Consider the following 21,803-nt stretch of genomic DNA (forward strand, 5'->3'; position numbering starts at 1 on the left):
CCATTCACGCTTTTCCCAGCCATGAATTATCCTTTCCTCCAAATTATGTTCTTTCTAATATGATAGCAAAATGATTGCATCCCAACTTTTCTCTACAGCTACACTTTAGATAACATTAGAGCAGAGTATACAAAGATTGCCTCCTTCCTTATCTCTGGCAGTGAATGACACAGTGTAGGGTGAGTGTTAAGCATCTGATGTTCATTGACTCATCAAAGTTGAAGTATTTGCATCACAGCAAGATCAGCAAATTTCTTGAAATCTAAGATTAATTATTTGTAAGTCATGCCATTAATTCAAAATTCTTTTGTGGGGAATTTTTTTTTTTTTAAATTCAGTAAACAAGCACAATACTTTTCCTAACCCAGAATAGCATTTATACAAGTGATTCAATACTAGTTTGTTCTTGAATACTACATATAAATGTTTGGCTTTAGGTCTTTTTACAGAAGGAGTGTAAATTTTCTCCTGAGTCACTTTTGGCAATAAGCAGTTGTAAACTACTACAGTGATCACTGTTTTTTTCAAGTTCATATTCATGATGGTGCTAACTTCAGCATACTTGAGTTTGATAACATTGAAAAACCTGAAATGAAATCAAACATTAGTCCACATTTCTTGTTTTCTTATGATCATTAAGTGAATGAGCATTAAATGGGCATTAAATATTTTCTCTTGAGAAGTAGCTGGAGAATTTGGGTAGACTTTAATGCATAATAGTTTTTTGTGACCCCTTAACTGTTTGCAACATCATTCCTTAAATTCAAAACTTTTCTGATATCTTCTGAGATTTGGAAATTTCCATCGCCTTTCATCACTTTGGCTGACCTGGGAAGGGAAAGATGTCTGTGTACATAACTTTTTATACCAAAGCGTAAACATAGTGTCATCTTTCTGAAGCTATTTTTAGAAATAATTAGTGACCCAAATATAAATTAAGATTTAACTTTGTAAAGTGTTACCTTTACGAATAAATGAACTCTAGTGACAAGGCAGTAGTTTGGAATACAGGAGGTAGGAAATGATCATTTGCATATATTTTCATGTTTTTTTCATACTCAAATATAAGTTTTATAAGGGTAAGGACTTTGTTTCTATCCTTTTCCTCACAGTACCTAGAACAATGGCCACCACACATAGTTGTAAAGATTGTGTACTAACAAAGGGTACAGACAAAGGGAGTGAAAGGACTGAAATCTAGTCCATGACACTCACAAGTCAAAATCCAGAAGGACTTTTTCTCCCCCAAAACAGCATTTCTCATAATTTCCTAAAAGATGCTGAGTAAAATCCCCTATGTCCCTGCTGAAACAGTAATGCATTTAACAGGAGCTCAGTAGCATTTAGGATTAATACGTGAAGGAATTCATTATATGAACTGCTGCATTCACTCACTCATGTACAACAGATGACACTTACATTACAAATAATCCTCTGCGTGGTAGCTGATAAGTTCATTGAGCATTAATTACCTTAATTTCAGATATTTTTGCATTGAAAAAGAAAAATACAAATAGAAAAGCCTATCTGAGAATTGAAGAAACTGATTGTCTTTTGTATAGAAATTAGTTTATACCCTCTTTTAGCTTCATTTATCTCCTTCCTTATTTAGTATTCATGTGTGTGTGTGTATTTGTATATTTTATATATATATATATATATATATATATATATATATATATATATTTCAAGTAGACTAGGACCTGATAATATGGAGGAAAGGCAACCATAAGAATTATTTCGGTGTATTACAAATATAGAAAAGGCATCTTGAGAACATCTAGAACTAAGGATATATGCTCTTAGGGACCACCTTTCTCTCATTTACTTAAACCACTTTTCCTACTCTCTGTGCATATATTTCATTTTCCTCTGTGCAAAAGGTCTCCCTCTAGTTCTTGTCGTTGCTGTTTCCAGTGAGAATTTGTCTTACTATGGCTTTGACTTGCTATGGTAAAGACATCAGCTTCATTCCAAATGATTTCTCAGCTGAGGTGTTACCCTAATTTCTGTATCTCTTAAACTTCTTGAGAGAGTATCTTACCCACCAGGGAATGCCCAACAATTGTATGTGGGTAAGGGAGAGATGGGGGAGTGGGTGGGGGAGGGGGGAGTAGAGGCAGGGAAATGCAAGAGGGTCACGTGGTCCACCGTGACCCGTCACAAAAAAGGGCTGTAAATAGAGCTGACAGTAAATGTTTGTACTAGGATCAATTTCCCATCAACTCTCTACATAATTTCCAATATTGAATGTGCTTGTTTTCGGGTTTGAAAATCAAGTCTTAGGAAGTGTTGGTGCTCTCTTAAGGGATTTTAATAGTATCTCTTTACTTCTAACTGAAATTAAGCATTTTTTTTTCAGTTATGTGTGTGAGCAACAAACCCTAGTGATATCAGTAGTTCCTGTGAATTTGCCACCAGTCACATATAAATTTATGAAAGATAATTTTATACAACATTCTAGTCATTCAGTATAATTCAGAACACCAGTTGTGCTCATCACTACTTTGAAATTATCCTAAATGTCTGTTGCTAGATTGTTATAGTTACACATGTTAGGAAAGAAAACATTTATTGCCACCTCACAAATTTAAAAAATATATTTTTTATATTTTATTGCAGTATAATTACTTTTATTTAAAATCTAGTGTATCTAATTTTACGCTTTTAAAAACATTATTATGAGAAGGGATATTTAAGTTTTGCCAGATGCCAAACAGGTTCGTGGCACTAAAAATCTACAAATTCCTGCTGTAGCAATTCAAGAGAGCAAAATTTCCTGAATTTTCTAAAAGCAGTTGCTTATTGGTGGATGGGTTTTCCAAAATCTATATTTATCCAATACATATACAAATTAAGTAAATATAACTGTGTTTGGATTGATAGTATGTATGCTTCTTATTAAGTGTATATAATCATGAATAAATGTGACATCAGTCATGTTTATGTGTAAATACATATCCATATATTCCCAGTAAACAGCTGCAATATATATGATATGATTTTCACCATTCCCAAAGATATGGATGAAAGTTTAAAGCCTTGAAAAATCTTACCATAGTAACTAGATGCATAGTCATTTCAAAAGCATTAAATCTTTAGACTGCAGTATATTATGTGAGGTTCAAATGCTGTTCTTTTTACAGGCTACTCAGAAAGAGACTGAGAAACGGAAGGTTCACCTAAAGAGCATTACAGAGCTAGGAGAGGCCTTGAAAACGGTTTTGGGCAAGAAGGAGACCTTGGTCGAAGATAAACTGAGTCTTTTGAATAGTAACTGGATAGCCGTCACTTCTCGAGCAGAAGAGTGGCTAAACCTTTTGTTGGTAAGGGAAGAGGATGAAAGATTTTCAACCCTTCTCTGTCATGAGAAAGACATTATATAAGCTTTCAATAATAGTCTTTATGGTCACAAAATCCTCAACTCCATGTAAATGTTGGTTCTTATTCAATATCTACATTATATTTTTCCATACTTATATTCTGTACAGAGATTGCACCTAAAAGTAATTTGAATGCTACTGCATTTTTGTATTTTAGAATTGTGCAAAGTAGGACAAATACTTAAAATTACTGTCTGCTTAATACTGTGTCATGGTTTGTCTCTGTAAAATTAAGGAATACCAGAAACACATGGAAACCTTTGACCAGAATGTGGATCATATCACAAAGTGGATCATTCAGGCTGATGCACTTCTGGATGAATCTGAGAAAAAGAAACCACAGCAAAAAGAAGACATGCTAAAGGTAGCAAATAAACTCTTATGATTAGTAACGTTCACACCACATAAGTTATATTAATCATCTTTGTCCTAAAAGATACCAGGGACTTTTTATTAAGAGGAAAAAACATCTTCCTCTCTTCCTTTCCCCCTCCCTCCTTCTTTCCCTTTCTCCTTTCTCCCTTAATTCCTTCTTTCCTTCCCTCCCTACTTCTTTAATTCAAATGAGAGTTCATGACTTAGAAGAGCTCTGTGATCTGGATATCTGTCCATATTGATCTGTCAGCTAATTACACACAAGTTAAAAACCTGATAAGAAAAGAATTCTTGGATTTATTTTGTTGTTAGGTGGCAAATCATACCAATTTTAGTATTAGTTCTATATGCCTGTACCTAACACAAAGATTAGTTTCATTGGATCATTCACAGCCCATCTGAATAAACACCAGAAGTCCAATCTGTATACGTTTTGCCTATACAAGGTCTAAATCTTAGTAACAATACTGAGCTTATGTAAAACTGAACTTTTCATTCTTAACTACATGTAAAGTAGTAGACATGGCTTTGTGGTCTCTCTTTTTGTGTCAAAGCCAATTATTAGGACATCCTAAGCTGTCTTTCTTAGTGGCAACTTAGTCTTTAAAAAAAAAAAGGTTCCTGTAAAAAGATATGAGAGGTATAATATGCAAATATATCATATTAATGGTATATTGTATTTATTTGATGACATCTTTTCCAATTAAATAAGAAGCATTACATTTGAACAAATTTCATAAATTAAACAATGCCTTCCTCTGTTTTGTTGAAATTTTTAATAATTTTATTTGATTAGTGGGTTACTATTTAAAGAATCCTCAAACATTGTAGCTTCTGTCTATACAATTGATTTGTTCATTTTTTTATGAAATCAGTAATTTCTACAGATTGCAATTCATTTGTAATGAAAAACTGCGAATGTACTGCAGGCTGTGCCCCAAACATACTTGCTCTATTGTCTGTACCTTCTTTTGTTCTTCCTTCTCCCTGGATGTGTAGGTAAGGGATGTCACCTTACAGAGAAGTTCCTTCAGGGTCTTTGGAAAAATAGGAACTGAGTTATTTTACTCACAGCCTCTCCAACCCCCTCCGTCAGGCTCAGCTTTCCTCAGTCTCTCTGTCTGTAACACAGAATCCCTGTCTGTTAGAAAATCCATTTTTTCTGTGAGAATCGATACGATAAAGCAAAAGAGAATTCATAAGTCCTCGGAAGGAATAGAAAATTGTTCTTCAGCTCCCTTTTTTCCTGAGCATGTGTTAAAGTTGTTCCACAGCTTTGAAGTTGAGAAAAGGTATGATTAAATATAAGACACAACAATTGTTGCTGGCAACATAGAAAAATCAGGAAAACATCCCTTGTCCTTCTTCAGACTAAGGAAATGCTTTAAATAAACTTAGATCAAACTGAAGCAAGGACAGTGACCTATTTTCCTGAGATCACACACATTCTCACTTTACTCCTGTTTTATGGAAGTTGGTTTTTTCCTCCCTTGGTTTTCTCTGCATGTGTTCTTTTTCCTTCTCTTTCTCTCTAACCCTCTCGCTGGTTCTCTCTCTCCCTCTTTCTCCCCAACCCCCCTCTCTTTTGCTTTCTCACTGTTTCGGTCTCTTTCAACCTCCATTTAATTGCTAACTTCAAGCCCTGTCTCTTGCTCACGGAATATAGCGTTTAAAGGCTGAACTGAATGACATACGCCCAAAGGTGGACTCCACGCGTGACCAAGCAGCAAACTTGATGGCAAACCGCGGCGACCACTGCAGGAAAGTAATAGAGCCCCAAATCTCAGAGCTCAACCATCGATTTGCAGCCATTTCTCACAGAATTAAGACTGGAAAGGTAGGAAGATCTGCTCCAAGGTGGAAACTAGTGATAAATGGTCTCTTGCGAAGGTTGCGCAGTACTCTGAAGGGGGCAGGCCACCCCCACAGCAAAGTTTTCAAAAGAAAAATGAAGGCCAAAATGTGTTTAAAGAAATTTTACCACTGAATCTCATGGGAGATCAATCTCTCTCCCTTTCTTCCTCCCTAGCCCCCATGTCCCTCTCTCTCTGTCATTTTGTTTTTCCTGGCACAGCTCTCCTAGAACTGCGTTCTACACTCGTTTACGCATGTACTTTCAGGGGTAACCTACGGTACAGTAACAAATAGCATGCTGCAGGCCAACAACAACAAAAAGCACAAAAGACGTACATCTAAAGAAAGCACTACTGACATATTTTGCCAAATATAATTTTGCTTGTGTATAATATGGAAGAAATAGCCAAAATGAGGCCTTGTACGTCTCTTGCATGATCTAGGGCTTTTGTATACCTTTACTGGTTGCGCACATGTGTGTATACGTGTGTATTTTAACTTGCTCTTGCTAGTTGCCGATTCTTACTGTGATAAAATCCATTAGATTATAACGACATGCAAGCCATGAAGACAGATAATTGCAAAGCTTATATATCCTCATTTTTGTAATTTTATATGTCTATTTATACTCTATTTAATGAAGAACCAGGGTATATGGAACTTTTGCATGAGAACCCTTTATATTTATATAACATATAATGAGGGCAAAAATATTATAGGTAGCTTGCAAAAATATATAAACTCAGTATTCTTGAATTCCAGCTGTTTGGGGGGGTGTCAAAATGTAAGATATTATCTCCCAAATTTATAAAATGTGGTTTGACACATTTTTCAATATATATGATATGCTTTCAAATACAAAAATGTATGTAAATGAAATATGTGTGCTTATATATACAGATAATTGTTAGAAATAATCTTAAATAAGAATAACATTATTGCAGCATTTGTGAGTAAATGTGATGTGATATGACAGGTAAGTTTTGATTCCTGAAAGTTAGAATATGTTTGAAAAATAGTTTTGATAATTATAGACACTCAGTAATAGCATGATTTACATCTTCTAAGGCATTACATGTATCACTGTTATATATAATAGCACATATAAAGGAATTCCTAAAATATATGAAAATATGATATAAAATTTAAATACTTTATTGCATGTGAAACATAGTTACTCTTGAAAACTCTCCTACCCAAAGCAAAAGGTATTCACTTAGCTTAATTCATTTCTTCTTTGTAATAGTTAACTCAATTATTTCCACTCATTTATATATTATTTTAAGTATTGGTTCTCACCTGAAAAACATCTGACAGTCTCTAAAATTTTATTTTCAGTTCGTGATTGTTTTTTTTTTTTTTTTTTTTTTGGTAAGAATTTACTCTGCTGTTTAAATAGACAATTGTTATTACTTTGGGAGATATTATTAGATGAGTAATAACTAAACAACCAACAGTTATTTCAGTCATCTGAAAGATTAATGCTAATGCTTCATTACTAAGTTTTGTATTCTTCCCATCATACTTTTTTAATAAATCACTGAGCTAGAGAATATTTAAGGGCAGACAGGGTATTATTCTCTTGATTTTTTTCAGCAGTTAGATTGAGATAAATTATGTCACAAGATTGTGACTTGTAGGTATTGAATAATAAGTAGAAGTCAGCCTGTGCCATAGAAACTGACAAACATAGCATGACCAACAGAAGTTTCTAAATTGTTCTACATTCTGTAAGAATGTGTCAGTATACTTCCAGATATCATGTGTCAGGTGAGTCACTTGATGTGTTTCTTTCATTACTAATACTGAAGGAAAGTGTACGAGATTTTAAATCAATATTTTCAACTATATATTAATTGATGACAATCATTTTTACCTTTCAAAGTACACCGTTCACTTTAAATGGATAGAGATGACCGGATGCAACAGTGACCCCATTTGGTATTTTTGAAGAGATAATTAAGCTTTGTCATCATGATGAGACAAAAAATTTGGCATGAGAACATATGTGATATTTTTCTTATTTCTTCATTGTATCATCTAATGATATTGAGTGTCCGTTGTGCTTATAAGTATGGGACTATACAAGAATGTTAAAGATACTTGCTTAAAAACACATGTCTACAAACACAAGTTTAACTACTTATTGTAGTCATATCATATGCTTAACACTAGTACATCTTCATGGAGATTTTCAGTTAATAATGAGGTGGTCTCATCAATCACATAGTGTAATAGGAAGAACAGTGGACATAGGAGATGGACTCTTGAACTTTGTCAGCATTAGGCAGAACATGCGATCTCTCTGTAATTCCATTTCAGTGTTTATAAGATATGGGGGTTGAACTAGATAAGTAGTTTTTGAAAGGAAAACCATCCCACTCCCCCAAAAGAATTATTATATAGAACTGAGTATATAAAATGGATAACAGTAGAATTACTGGATGGCGGAATCTCTGCTCTTTTATCTTTCTTCTTCCTATGATGAGGTTCAGAGGTATGTTATGTGCTTAGAACACAATATAAAATTTCTGGCTTGGATTAGTTAAATTTAAGACTGATTAGTTGTAATAGTCCCTGATAATTCTAAACTTTTGTTGGTGCAGTGAGACATGTGATGACTTGTATGTACAGTGCTGGATTTCTTGGGAAGAACATTTGATCTCAAAGTCCAGTTCCTATTAGAGTAGGGCTTCTGGAAGGTAAGACTTGTGTGGAGAATGACCTCCTTAAGGTTGAGTATATGGGTAGTTTTCCCTTAGGAGAAAAACTTGGAGAAATTTTACCATGATAAAATAAGCAGAAATCAATTGGGAGTGAATATGGAGAGAACTCAGTTTAAGAACTAATTTCAGGATCCTTTTAAAGGTCAGCTAGAAAGGGCAATTGAGTAAAGCAGAAATTTATTGTGATAACTCATTGATAATGTCTGCATTCACTATTTGGTGAAGACTTTGTGTCGTGTGAGGACTGTCCAGGTCAAGAAATTCCAAAGTCTAGAAAGCGATGCATATTGGGTTCCTCAGTTTAGATTGGCTGAGAACTTGTCCATCAGCTGCAGTTCTCAGCAGTAGTAATTTTAATTATATCAGTGAGAAAGACTGTGGTGAGAGGAAAAGTTCTTAACTCCAAGCCAGAATACTTGGAGTGTGATCTTGGATTTGATCCTTCACCTCACAGAACCTCATTTCTATCCAGAAAAGTAGTAAGGGTATGCCTATATTATCTTAAGCTCAAGATTGTATTGAGGATCAAATGACCTAAGATATGTAAAAGTATATATTGAAAAAAATCTAAAAATTATTATAAATTATATAAAGTCAAAATAATTCATATCAATAACAATTTCCATCATTATCTATATTAGACTTAATGGCTGAATTTTGAGAGTTGAAATGAAAATTGATGAGAAAAAGAAATGGAGGAAAATAAAGGAATAACTGATACCTCTTTCTGGTCTCTGCTGGAATGGGCAGAGACCAAGAACCTGTGCCTTTGCGACATTTCCATTGCAAAGGCCAGCCTTACAGATTATCAAAAGAACCAATTTAAGAACTGAAAAGTTCTAATTGTCTCAAATAGGGTCCATAAAGTAAATGAAATGCTATCTCTTCTCATTTCATTTAGGTTAATCAGTAGTATCTTATGGCTTGAGAATGCTTAACCTCTCCTAGTATATATGAAATCAATTGGAGAAGATGGCAGTTTTGATGAGGAGGGTCAGAGTTATAAAAATCAATCAGCCATAATGTCAGAACCCTGGCTAAAGTTGATGGAATCATAGGAGAAAGACACCATGTCTTAAATCTTTCTGGTTTAAGGCCTCAGAACATGATAGTATAGCATAATGGTGGTTGCGGGGAATCCTATCAGCAAAAGAAAATAACAGGAGTAAAAAGCTTAGAATGGGTAATAGGAAGGCACAAGTAAACAGACTCCTTAGTCTTGTTGCTCTTGGAAACTCTATCTGTCTCCATCATCTGAAAAACGGAGTTGGAGAGGACAGTCAACAATTTAAGAAAGAAGATATTTGCGGCAGATCTTAAAAAATGTGTAAAGGAGGGGTTAGAAAAAGGGAGGAATATGAATGAGCTCCTACCAATCATGCACTTTCAGGTCATGAAGTTTAGTACTGCGGTACCTAAATGGTTAAGTAAGATGTGATGGATTCAAGGAGCTTACTGTTTAATGGTGGAGTGAGATATATTCATGGATACTGGGCTGACAAAGAGTGTATGCTGAGTGGATTTAGCAGTCACTCCAGCAACCTAGAAGAAGTAACAATTCTGATAAATCTATGACAAAACCTCAGGAGCATATAGTATGTTCAGTGGAGAGTAAGTTCAGTTTATTTATGGAATAGAGCATGGAGTACGAAACTTGGTGTGGATGATAAGACTAGAAAGGATGATGAGACATAGTTTGGGGACAGGTCATGACAACCAGACTAATTATGTATGCTTAATTCAGTATGCAATGGGGAATTCTTGATTTTTGTTTTTCATGCACTGTTGAAAGATTAGCCCTGCAGGAGTTGTGAAGAAAATTCAACCAGATTATGACAGGAAGTAGGGAAACCAATTAGGGATCCATCACAGTAGTCTACATGAGAAACAGTGAGAAACTGAAATAAAGAGGTATTTAGGGAATGGAAAGGAAGTGACCGTCTACAGAAGTGACTTTCTAAACTTTGTGTACCTGGAGGAATTGTTAAAACACAAATCGTCATCCCCCACAAACCCTTGCCTGAAGACTAAGACTTAGTAGGCCTTTAGTGAGGGCTGATCATTTTCATGGCCAACAGGTTTTCAGATGTTATTGATGCTAATAATCTAAGAACCAGACTCTGAGAAAAGTGAAGTCGCTCAGTCGTGCCCGACTCTGCGACTCCATGGACAGTAGCCTGCACTAAGTTCCTCCATCCATGGGATTTTCTAGGCAAGAGTACTGGAATGGGTTGCCATTTCCTTCTCCAGGGAATCTTCCTGACCCAGGGATCGAACCCAGGTCTCCTGCATTGTACACAGATGCTTTACCGTCTGAGACTCTGAGAACCACTGGTCTAGAAGCTAGGCTGAGAACTAGCCTAGAGGTAAATCACTATATATGAAGGCCAAGAATATGATGAACTTAAACTGAGTCAGGAGTGAATACTAACTGAGTGTGAAAGGCTATGTCTGAGACAGAATAAAATTTGCATCAAGATATACTTGTCACATTGTAATACTTAGTTTTAAATGCATATTGAATAAATAGATTTTCGCTATGTCCTACTAATATAGCAATTGCATTACTTTGTAACAAAATATTATGAAACTTCTACACATAATTTCCTAAGATCGTGATTTCTTCTAGATATTTAGAAATATTTCACATTTCTGTGGAGCTAAAATGTTACATTATTGACTGTGTAATTGGTACTAACAAAAAGAAAGGTGAACTTATTTTTTTATGTCTTCATTCTTTATTAAAATAGATTTATGTGCCATTAAGTTCAGTTCAGTCACTCAGTAATGTCCAACTCTTTGTGACCCCATGGACTACAGCACACCAGGCTTTCCTGTCCATCACCAACTCCTGGAGCTTACTCAAACTCATGTCCATAGAGTCAGTGATACCATCCAACCATCTCATCCTCTGTTGTCTCCTTCTCCTCCTGCCTTCAATCTTTCCCAGTATCAGGGTCTTTTCCAATGAGTCATTAGGTATTATATACAATACGTACCTCAATTTCCCTATGGGTCTTAAAATTGCTTTTGAAATCCATGTAGCAGTATGTGTGTGTGTGTGTGTGTGTGTGTGTGTGTGTGTGTGTATAATTACAACATGAGATTTGAATGATCTGCCATCACATAGGCAAATACTCATAATATTATTGCTGTAATATTATAAAGTGTCAGGATTTTGATCTCCAATCAGTCCAATCCAATCAATGTTAGCAGGTGCAAAAGTAATCATTCTTTGCATCAGAGACTTTTGTATATGTGTATGCGTTTATTAATATGCATGGCTATAAGAGAGCCAGTGAGTTTTTCATTTAATGTAGAATATATCAGGAAAAACACATGGTTGCATCTAATTTTATCTTAGTGGCTTAATGTGTGAAAAGTATAAATAATTTAAGGATATCTTAGATATTGTGACCTTCCCAAACATCAGTGGGAAATAAGTAATCCATCTTATGAATGTGACTTAGAATATCAAAAATTCAATGGATTTGAGAATTGTAACTGAAATGCAGTTTTAAATAATCAACTTTATCAATACAAATACATTTATCTTTTTCCCCTTTGTAGTCTATTTCTAATTTAACACTTTTTCTGACAAAAGAGAACACTGTCTGTTAATTGGTACAGGTATTTTTGTTGTACAAATATGTTTTTAGTAAAATTTTCTACAAAGATATTATTTAAAAAGGCATAGATGAAAACTTAGATATATATATAGGCATCACATAATTTTAAAGTATTACATATGTAATAATCACAGCCAAAATCTTCAAATAATAAATGAATACCCAGTCTTTGTATTACTCTATCTGCTAATTTTATTTCACTGAAATAATCAAGAAGTTAGCCTACCAACAGAATTTCTATATTAACATTTTTTGCACATTTGTAATATCCTATCCCTGTAACAAAATTAGTTCTATTGGAACTTGGATAACACATTTCTTTTGTGATCATTTACAGTGTTTTCAAAGTAGTTGTTAATTGAGTTTGGTGAGCAGTGTCATTTGCTAGAACTAACTGGGTCTTATTAGCATGGCATTTAAAATGATTAAAGCGATTTGGTGATTTCTGATCATGATACTTTAAAAAGGCAAATGATTCCTCCAATCAGTCAACAGATGTAAAAGTAATTATTCCTTGGACCAGAACTTTAAGATGTTAATCGGAGGTTGTGAGAGAGCCAGTGAGTTGCCCTACTTCTCCGTTAGATAGCCTGGTTAGAAAACGTTATATCCTAATTCATTACTTTGTCCACTCCAACATGCTGACTCTCAGCATACGTTCTTATCTCTAGTTGTATCATCAGATAATTTTTTTGTTGGTCTATTATGCTTTAATATAAAATGTCTAGTCTCCCTTAAAACAATGATTTTGGTACTCCTTTCTATTAAAAATAAGGATAATTAAACAAAAACCAGAAATGGGAGAGGAATAAAGGAATGAAGGGAGAAAGGAAGAAAGAAACAAGAAAAAGAAAGTTTTCCAACTGTAATATTTTTAATTCATCAGTCTCCCCCTATATTTTAGAGTTAAGTCTTTTCTTCTGCTATTTCAGTTGCTACTACTAAACTCATGTAATCATGAGCTAGAAAAGTATTTCAAGTTATTCTCAATAAAAAGTAGAAAGTGTGATGAATATGGAACCACCAACATGTCTTAACCAATTAATGTATTTTATATCCAATTGTAAAAGGTGTGACCATGACATTAATCTTATCAATTCAAAACCACCAGATATACTATGTAATGTCTCTTAATTAGCTTTACGAATTTGGGAAGTTACCACAATTTCACATTTTTATCCTCACAGCATCAAAGATAAGCCAGTGCATAATCTAACATTAAAGAATGCAGCCAATGAAATGTCAGTTATCCAAGTCAGTTTGTTTTATCTTTAAAATAGTATATCTTATGTTCCTTGGATATATCTCTTACGGATTTAAAATAAATCAATGAATAAATCTACAGACTACTTTATCTGATTACCTTTGTTTTAGATAGATCTTTCAGTACACTTATTTCCCTTTGTAAGTTTTCTTTCCTCTCCAGATATTTTGACTTGAAATAACTATTTCTATCATATCAGCACTGTGTCTTTTCTGTATCATAGGATGTTACTGATCCTTGAAACTTTATTCATTTTGATTTCCATAAATCATTCCCATGTAATTTTAAATCTATACCGATATTGTAATGATTAATAAATTTTCAAATCTGCAGAATGGAAAGAGGAGACTGATTTGAAGCAATTTTAAACCAATCTGTAGCATTTGGAATATTCATTTTTAATTCAGGTTTTAGTGTAATTTGAATGCAGTGGCCGTATATCATGATTACTAAGATTACATAGTCCATATTAATAAATGTTTATTTTGCTCTCTGTGTAAACACAGTCTTTATTACGTCAGTGTACCTATGCACGTTAGAAGTAATATTTAATCAAAAGAAAGCTTACATTTTAAAAATGATAAAGTGTATCTGAGTAATTTTGAATGCTTCCAATTTACAATGAATCAATTTGTAATTGATTTTGCTTTTTTCAGTCTGTTGTTGTTTGTTAACTTGTTATATAGATCACCATTAATGCTAAAACTTTAACAAAGCCTTAAACTTCATTAACCTTAAATCATACAGCAAAGCACAATTAATAGCTGTTAAGCCATCTGAAGCCACATTAAAAATCAAGGAAAACAAAGTGTCTTTCTCAGTTTCTCTGTCTCTTCTTTCTTTTGTGTCCGTTCATCTATCTGTTTGATTATTAAACTACCCTATTTTTTACTTATTTGTATTTTGTATGACTACACAGTCATGCTAAAACTCTTAAGATAAAAAGGTAAGTAAAAAATTAAATTGTACAAAACCTACGCCTGGTTTGTACTTTCTGCTGAGATATTATAACTTTTTATTATTATTTTCTATGTATTCTGAAGCTTATCTTGTGTGTACTGTCTGAAGTATGATTTAATTGCGATTCTAGTTCTTCTTTGGTCATATACTTTCTGTTAAGTCAGTAGAAATAATGTATGCTTAAATTAAGATGATTTATCTACCATTGATTTCAATTTATTCAAATAATTTGTCATAGTACTGAATCAAAGAGGCAGGCCTTATATACTTTATATGACTTAAACTTTGATGACTCACCAATGAGCTATTAAATTATGATTGTTTGCTTACCCTTCATTAATTTTATAAAATTCCTTAAGAATTACAAAGCCAACAAAGACCAAAGAATAATGTAAAACTTTTATTGGTCAGAGAAGTGATGACCTAATGGTGAACCAGTGAACTCTTAAGGAAAAGCAATTAAATTTTCCCAACTTCTTGAAAAATATCAATTACATGGATGTCAAATGGCTGGTCTTATCCTGCCAATAGCATAGCCTAAATAACTGAGTTGAGTAGGTATGGTCATTTTGGTTATAAAATTAGTTACTGAATAATTTGATCTATTGGATGTTCTAAAATTAGTAATTTTTAAAGCAAGCATATTTTATGTTTAAAAAATGAGTTCCTTTTGCTATGGAAAATACAGAATGATATAAGATGTATTCCCAACTTTAGGGGTTGAAAATCTACTGGGGAGACAAAATATAAACCCTTGAATGTTAAATACTATTACATTCTAGTATGTAAATACATACTACAACACAATCTAGGATTACACATGAGGAATAGAGACTCCTACTAAAACATCTCAAACCCATTCACATTAAATGTTCCTATCTCCAGAGGGCTTCCTGAAAATCCCCATACAAAACATGTCTGAAAACAGGTAAATGAGATGGACATTATAAAAATTATCTAAATCCACTAAAATTTACTAAATAAAACATCAGCATTTTAACTCCTATTAGTAAAACATTACTTCTGTGAGATATTTCATACAAATAATGAACTTTTGGTTCTTCTCAATGTTATAGTCATAATAGTTGCTGTTGATCTGTAATGTGGCTACTGTGGCTACTATCAATAAAGTAGCCACAGACTACATATGGTTATTGAATATTTGAAATGTGGCTACTCCAAATTAAGTTGTGCTGTAAGTATAAAATACGCTGTGGTTTTTCAATTCTTCATATGAAAAAATGCAAGTAAAATATCATATTAATAATTTTATAATGATTATAAGTTAAATATTATTTTAGATATATTGGGTAAATACTAAATCCATCTGATGCTCTTCACTTTTTAGTATGACAACTAGAACATTGAAAATTAAATATATGACTTGCGTAATATTTCTATATGGCTGCATATCTCTAGTAAACGAAGATCTTTGAATTCAGAGGAGAAAATTTACTGTAAATAGATAAAATTTTAGGGAATTATTCATGTGGAAAGTATCTTATTTCTTACATATATTCTAATACATCTAATACTGGAGTCGGTAGCCATTCCCTCCTCCAGGTGATCTTCCCAACCCAGGGATTGAACCCAGGTCTCGTGCATTGCAGGCAGATTCTATACCAGCTGAGCCAGCAGGGAAGCTATACATCGTTATCCTGCTTCTGTTTATATACTTTCAGCAGTGAGACAATCACTACTTTAAAATGAGTGCTTTAAAAAGACAAAAAAAACTGCAGCACTAATTAGTTGTTTCTATATTAAATTCAGGCTCCAAGTAATTTCTACCCATTGATTCTAGTTGTTCACTTTGGAACCACACAGAATGACTAAAATCCCTAATCTACATAATAGTTTTTTTAAAAAACAAATCCATGGTAGTCTTTGATCAGGAAATCTAGACTCTACACATACTACTAATGAAATCTAAGTTTACATTATCTTGCTTGAATAATTCATAACTAAGTACTAGTGTTTCCAAAAATCTATTTGTATCTACTTATATTATTTTTGTACCTAGTGGTGTCATGTTTTTGCTAGCATTTGGCCAGCAATTAGTATACATCTTCACATGAAGTGTTGGCTACTCCAGCCTCTTCAATGTTATACAATGGAAATTGTGTTACTTAAAATTCCATGTCATTCAAGAGCTCCTTTAAATTTTTCTTCCACTATTCCATGATTAGTCATGGATTCACTTAGTTTTTCAGGAAAATTTCATTTATGAGTGCCTTCTATGTACCAGAAATGACTCTAGGTTGAACAAGACAGTCAAATTACTCATCTTTATGGGATGTTTGTGGAGCTCATCCCTCTCAATGTGTGTTTTTACATACGTGTTGATCTCCAAATAATTCCTAATGAAAATGCTGCCCAGGGCAGAACTGGTGGAAAGCCCTTTGTCATCCTCCTTGACCCCACTATATTGATGCAGATTGATTAAGTTTTGTTGTGAAGAATAATATGACTTTACCAAACTGATCCAATCAATCCATCCTAAAAGATCCAATCAATCCATCCTAATAGATCCAATCCATCCATCCTAAAAGATATCAATCCTGGTTGTTCATTGGAGGGTATGATGTTGAAGCTGAAGCTCCAATACTTTGGCCACCTCATGCGAAGGGTTGACTCATTGGAAAAGACCCTGATGCTGGGTAGGATTGGGGGCGGGAGGAGAAGGGGACGACAGAGGATGAGATGGTTGGATGGCATCACCGACTCGATGAACATGGGTTTGGGTAGACTCCAGGAGTTGGTGATGGACAGGGAGGCCTGGCGTGCTGCAATTCATGGGGTCGCAGAGAGTCGGACACGACTGAGCGACTGAACTTAACCAAACTGGAGTGTCAATTTTTCCATGTTTACCATTAGAATTCCATGATTTTGTTAAATAAGTTGTTAAAATAAAAATGTCGTGTCAACAAGTGGTTATTTTATCCTTCATAAACTGGACATTTTCAAAAGAGAAAGATGTTGACTCGAGCCAATGGATGGGTACAAATTTGAGGGGAAACAGTAAGAGCCAATATCTATTGAGCCTTTGTTATATACCAAACAACATTCTAACATATTTGATCCTCATAAAAGCTCTATGAGGTAGCTATTCTTCTTATCCTCATGTTATACATAAAGAAACAGAGGCTCAAAGAGGAGATAAGTTGCCCCAAATCCCTCAGCTGCTCAGTGTTGGAGCTCAAGTCCAATCTAGGCATTCTCTTGCAGGAATTTTAGGCTCTTCACCAGAAGGTGAAAAACATTCTAATCCTTGAGGGAGAGATACTAGGAGTTCACCAATAGACCTGTAAGAAAGAGTGTATATGGAACATTTAAATAAGGTTGTAAAGGTCCTTGGGACAAGATTAGGGGGAGCCTTGACTATCATGCTGGAGTTTGGACTTTATTTGACTTGTACTTCTTGAGCAGAGAAATAACGTAATGAAAGCTGTGGTTTTGGAACATATTGGCCTGATTACAGCCCACAGGGTAGAACTGGTGAGGTGGGAAGCATTGTGCGTACATCTGTAAGGAGGTTTTGGTATTTATTAGACAATAGAGTGATGTGTTGGAAAATAGCATGACTCATGTTTTAGACTTGGATGACTGAAAAAAATGACTTATATTTATAGAACTAGGGAAGTTAATGTTCTGAGCAGTTCTGGGCAGGATAATAAGCTCATTTCTAGATATGTTAAACTTCAAGTGAGTAATCAGCTGGCTATGGAAGAGTCTAGATTGGAACTGAAAAGTGAAGTCACAGCTAAAGATGAATGACCGATATTATGAAAGTTATAGTTAAGTTTTGGAAGATAGTACTATTTATTAGGGAAGGAGTATTGAGTTATGAATGACCAAGTTCTGAGCCTTTGGAACTACTGTATATGAATATATGGAGAAAGGATGAACTAGAGAGGAACCACGTGTAGAACTAAATCAGATTATCCATTATAGATAATAGACCCATGTTATTTTGATATGCAAGTACTTAAAAAGTTATTTTAGGTATCATTTATCTTCAAACATTCAGAAAATCATATATATATATATATAGCAATACACTTACTCTTATTAATCTTAGGAAATGTGAACAACAACTCAATAACACAGACACCATCAAATTAATACTGTGTAGTTATACTAAGGACTATTATTCTTTATCTTTACAATATATTATATAATATACGATTTTAAAGTATAGAAGTATGTTAATAATAGAGATTGGAACACCATTCAAGTGCCTATTTATAATACTTCCAATCTGTACTGATTCTAGAACATAATATTATATTTCAGATAATTATTAGGAATTAAAAACTAGTATTGCAAATAAATCACTTTAGACTCCATAAATCCTCTCTGGCATGTATACAAGTACCTAGAAGATAAGTGCTTATTCATGTTTCCTCTGAGAATTTTTTCTTGTGGTTAGCATTCAGTGGTTCACTTTTTCATTAGTAACTAAGTACCTTTAGATATTCTTTTTTCCTTGAACATGTTCCCATATTGTCCTCTAGGAGATACTGTATAATGAAGAGTAAGACTAAGCCTAGGAATCTGTTGGGGAAGAGTGGCGGGGCAGGGGGGACCAACTTGATGAATATGTCATACTGGCATAAGACACTGGGTCATTCCTAAATTGTTTTTTCAAGTGGAAAATGTTTAGCTCTAAAGAAAACAAGATTTTTATTTGTCACATGTGAGTTTTCCAAAGCTATCAGATATAAAATATTTTATGGTATTTTAATGCAAAGGAATCGAATACAGAGGTACAGATGAATAGAATAAACATTTATATTATTAACTGAACTTTAATATTTGCCTATTCTTTTGAATATATATTTGATTTTCACTGTATTTTTATTTATCAGTCCTCTTCAAGTGGTTTCTTTAGAAAAACAAGGGGTTAAAAAGATTTTTGAGACTATGGTAATTATGAATTTCAAAATCAAAGGAAATATGATGTTTATAAAGTTGGAAAACATATATTCAGACTTTTCATTTGAGATATGCAGAGTTCATTCTTTTCACTTTGTGTGTGTGTGCGTGTGCGTGTGCTACCAAATAAAGCATTCCTAAGACAAGCTAATGACATTGTGTTATGGGAGCATGCCTGTCAATTCTGCCATGTTAAAAATGTCATTTAAAATATCTAAGCAGATTGCTATGTATTTTTTTCTGAGGATACGGAAACAATTCTGCATTCCCAACTGCTGTTTCTGTTACTAGATGAATGAGGCAATTTCTGATGAGATATTTACCCAAATGATATTTATATCAGAATATTTAAAATAAGATCAAATTCAACTTTATGATATTAACAATTAGACCAGCCAAGTATATAGAAATTGACTTTTGCTGAAAAATCAGAATGATGAATTGCATTATCCTGCATGTATGTTCAGCTCTGATAATGTTAAATGTTTGTCTTTATTTGCATCCTCAGGTACTTTCCCAGTTGTATTTCAACACTTTCATAAAATATAATATGGAAACATAATGCATGTCATTATTTTAGCAACAGGAGGTTGAACAAATGCATTTTTTGGCTTATATTTCTAATAAAAAGTAATTTTGATTTAAATTAGCACTATCTTTTTTTTTAGGCCTCCATTCCTTTGAAGGAATTGGAGCAGTTTAACTCAGATATACAAAAATTGCTTGAACCACTGGAGGCTGAAATTCAGCAGGGGGTGAATCTGAAAGAGGAAGACTTCAATAAAGATATGGTAAATTGGTTGTGATAAAAGTGTGAATGAACTAGGAATGAAATGAATAAATAAATATTTCAAAGGAAATTAAATAATTCAAGTCTCCAACTAAATTCTCAGAGCATACCTTGTACATTTTGTGATTCTAATGATTTATTACAAATGCAAAGTATTGTTATTGAACTGTTATTATGAATGCAAAATTACTATGGTATGGGCATACAGGAGTACTAGTAGATTCTAATAAATCACCCAGCAATGTTGCTTTCATCCATGCTCAAAGGACAAAATTTAATGGATGGAAAAAAAAGTCAAATCAGAAAATAAATTAGAAACGTAATAATAATAATAATAAATAAAGCACAACCATCAGAGATGGCTGATATTTTGCTTCAGTCCTATTTTTGGTAGTGTAACATTTATTTTGGATAAGGGGCAGTTTTGTATGATATAAACATTGTTTATTAAAACTTAACACAATGTAGTTTTACAAAAAAGTTTATTTAGCAAGTATTATAGTATATATCTAAAATATGTGTAAATTCATGCTGCTTATTTCATGGGAAAAAAGAAATATAACCATGTGGGCTATTCCCAGATCATAACTTTCTTCTTATACCGTGATTAATTTCAACATGTCTTTTACGTTTCTCTCTGGCTTGAATATTTCTGCCTCACATTCCTTTTCACTGACTTTTTTTTTCCTCCTTATTCCTCTTCACAATTTCCTTTCCCCTCTCCGCAACCATCACCTATATGGCATTATTAACCTTTACATATATCATGCTAGAGATTTCTCAGACATGTATCAGTGCAAGAGACTTCTCAGACAGTGCTTGAAAATGATATCAGAAGGTAAATTATAAGTTGTAAATAATAGGCACATGAAGCAATAGGAGAACCATTTTTACCAGTCTTAATTCTTGTTGGTATCATTTCTGACTTCCTGGAACTGCCTAACTCAGTACTCCCTATGTATGGGTTTGATGGTCTTGCCAACTCAGCTCATGGAAAGAAAGACCAGACAAACCTTTCTAAAATACTGAGTTACAACTACCTCTTATTCATGTCAAAGAAGAAACCAGAGGGCACCAAGGTGTGAAAGAATGCTTCTTACCTCTTGGGCTGTTCACCGACTCTGCCCTCTAGGTCTCAGCTGGTGTGGGGAAAGAAGTGCAGTAGGGTTTTTGTTTGTTCATTATTTTTGTCCTCAGCCCCAGGAAATGTTTCAGATTTTTAATGACATATTTTTAAAAGGAAGGTTTTTCAAAGACTGAACATAAATGTCTATTTCATTATTTCATTAGACAAGTAACTGGCACATCTCAGATGAAAATCTCATTTCTTTAAAAAAATTGAATAGTTTCTTAGTTGTATGTAGAAGTTGACATATGCATTAGAGATTTAAGTATGCAACACTGAATACCATGGATGATTAAAACACAAACATGTCACATTTAAAAATTGTCTGCTTCTCTTAATTCATCAGAGTACCTTGAGTACTATTAAAAAGCAAACCTCCTTGATAGAAAGTATTTATATATTGCATTGAAAGAAAGATAGGAAATAGAAGTGAAACATCCCATGGTGACATATGCTACTCTATTAGTCAAACACTGTTTAAATAATTTTATTTCAAAATTAATAAAAATATTTTTCTTAGAGTCTAAAGACAAAATTGCACATTAAAAATATTTGAAGTCATTTTTCTAATCCATATTTAATACTTAACTGTATTTATTTAAAAATAACATGCATATGTGACTTAATTTTAGAAATTATGTGCAATATTTGACAGCAGTTGAGCATGCTTTTTCCTAAAGCTCTAATATTTGTTCTAGATTTGGTCATTTAGTTTACGTAAAAGAAAAGAAAGAAAAGTTGCTCAGTCTTGTCCAACTCTT

At 33.6% G+C, this 21,803-nt stretch overlaps 1 protein-coding gene across 3 annotated transcripts in view; it reads left to right on the forward strand.

Annotated features, from left to right (window-relative positions):
* The window catches only part of DMD (dystrophin), a 2,147,259-nt gene that overhangs the window by 866,151 nt on the left and 1,259,305 nt on the right, over positions 1-21,803 (forward strand). For all 3 annotated transcript variants that reach the window (XM_081564318.1, XM_081564319.1, XM_081564320.1), the window contains 4 exons: positions 3,147-3,326; positions 3,619-3,747; positions 5,425-5,595; positions 19,795-19,917. In XM_081564318.1, coding sequence (XP_081420444.1) covers positions 3,147-3,326; positions 3,619-3,747; positions 5,425-5,595; positions 19,795-19,917 — 603 coding nt within the window. The remainder of the gene's footprint in view (positions 1-3,146; positions 3,327-3,618; positions 3,748-5,424; positions 5,596-19,794; positions 19,918-21,803) is intronic.

Source organism: Giraffa tippelskirchi, chromosome X, assembly GCF_054371585.1.
Source record: "Giraffa tippelskirchi isolate mGirTip1 chromosome X, T2T-mGirTip1v1.2.pri, whole genome shotgun sequence".
Lineage (NCBI taxonomy): Eukaryota > Metazoa > Chordata > Mammalia > Artiodactyla > Giraffidae > Giraffa > Giraffa tippelskirchi.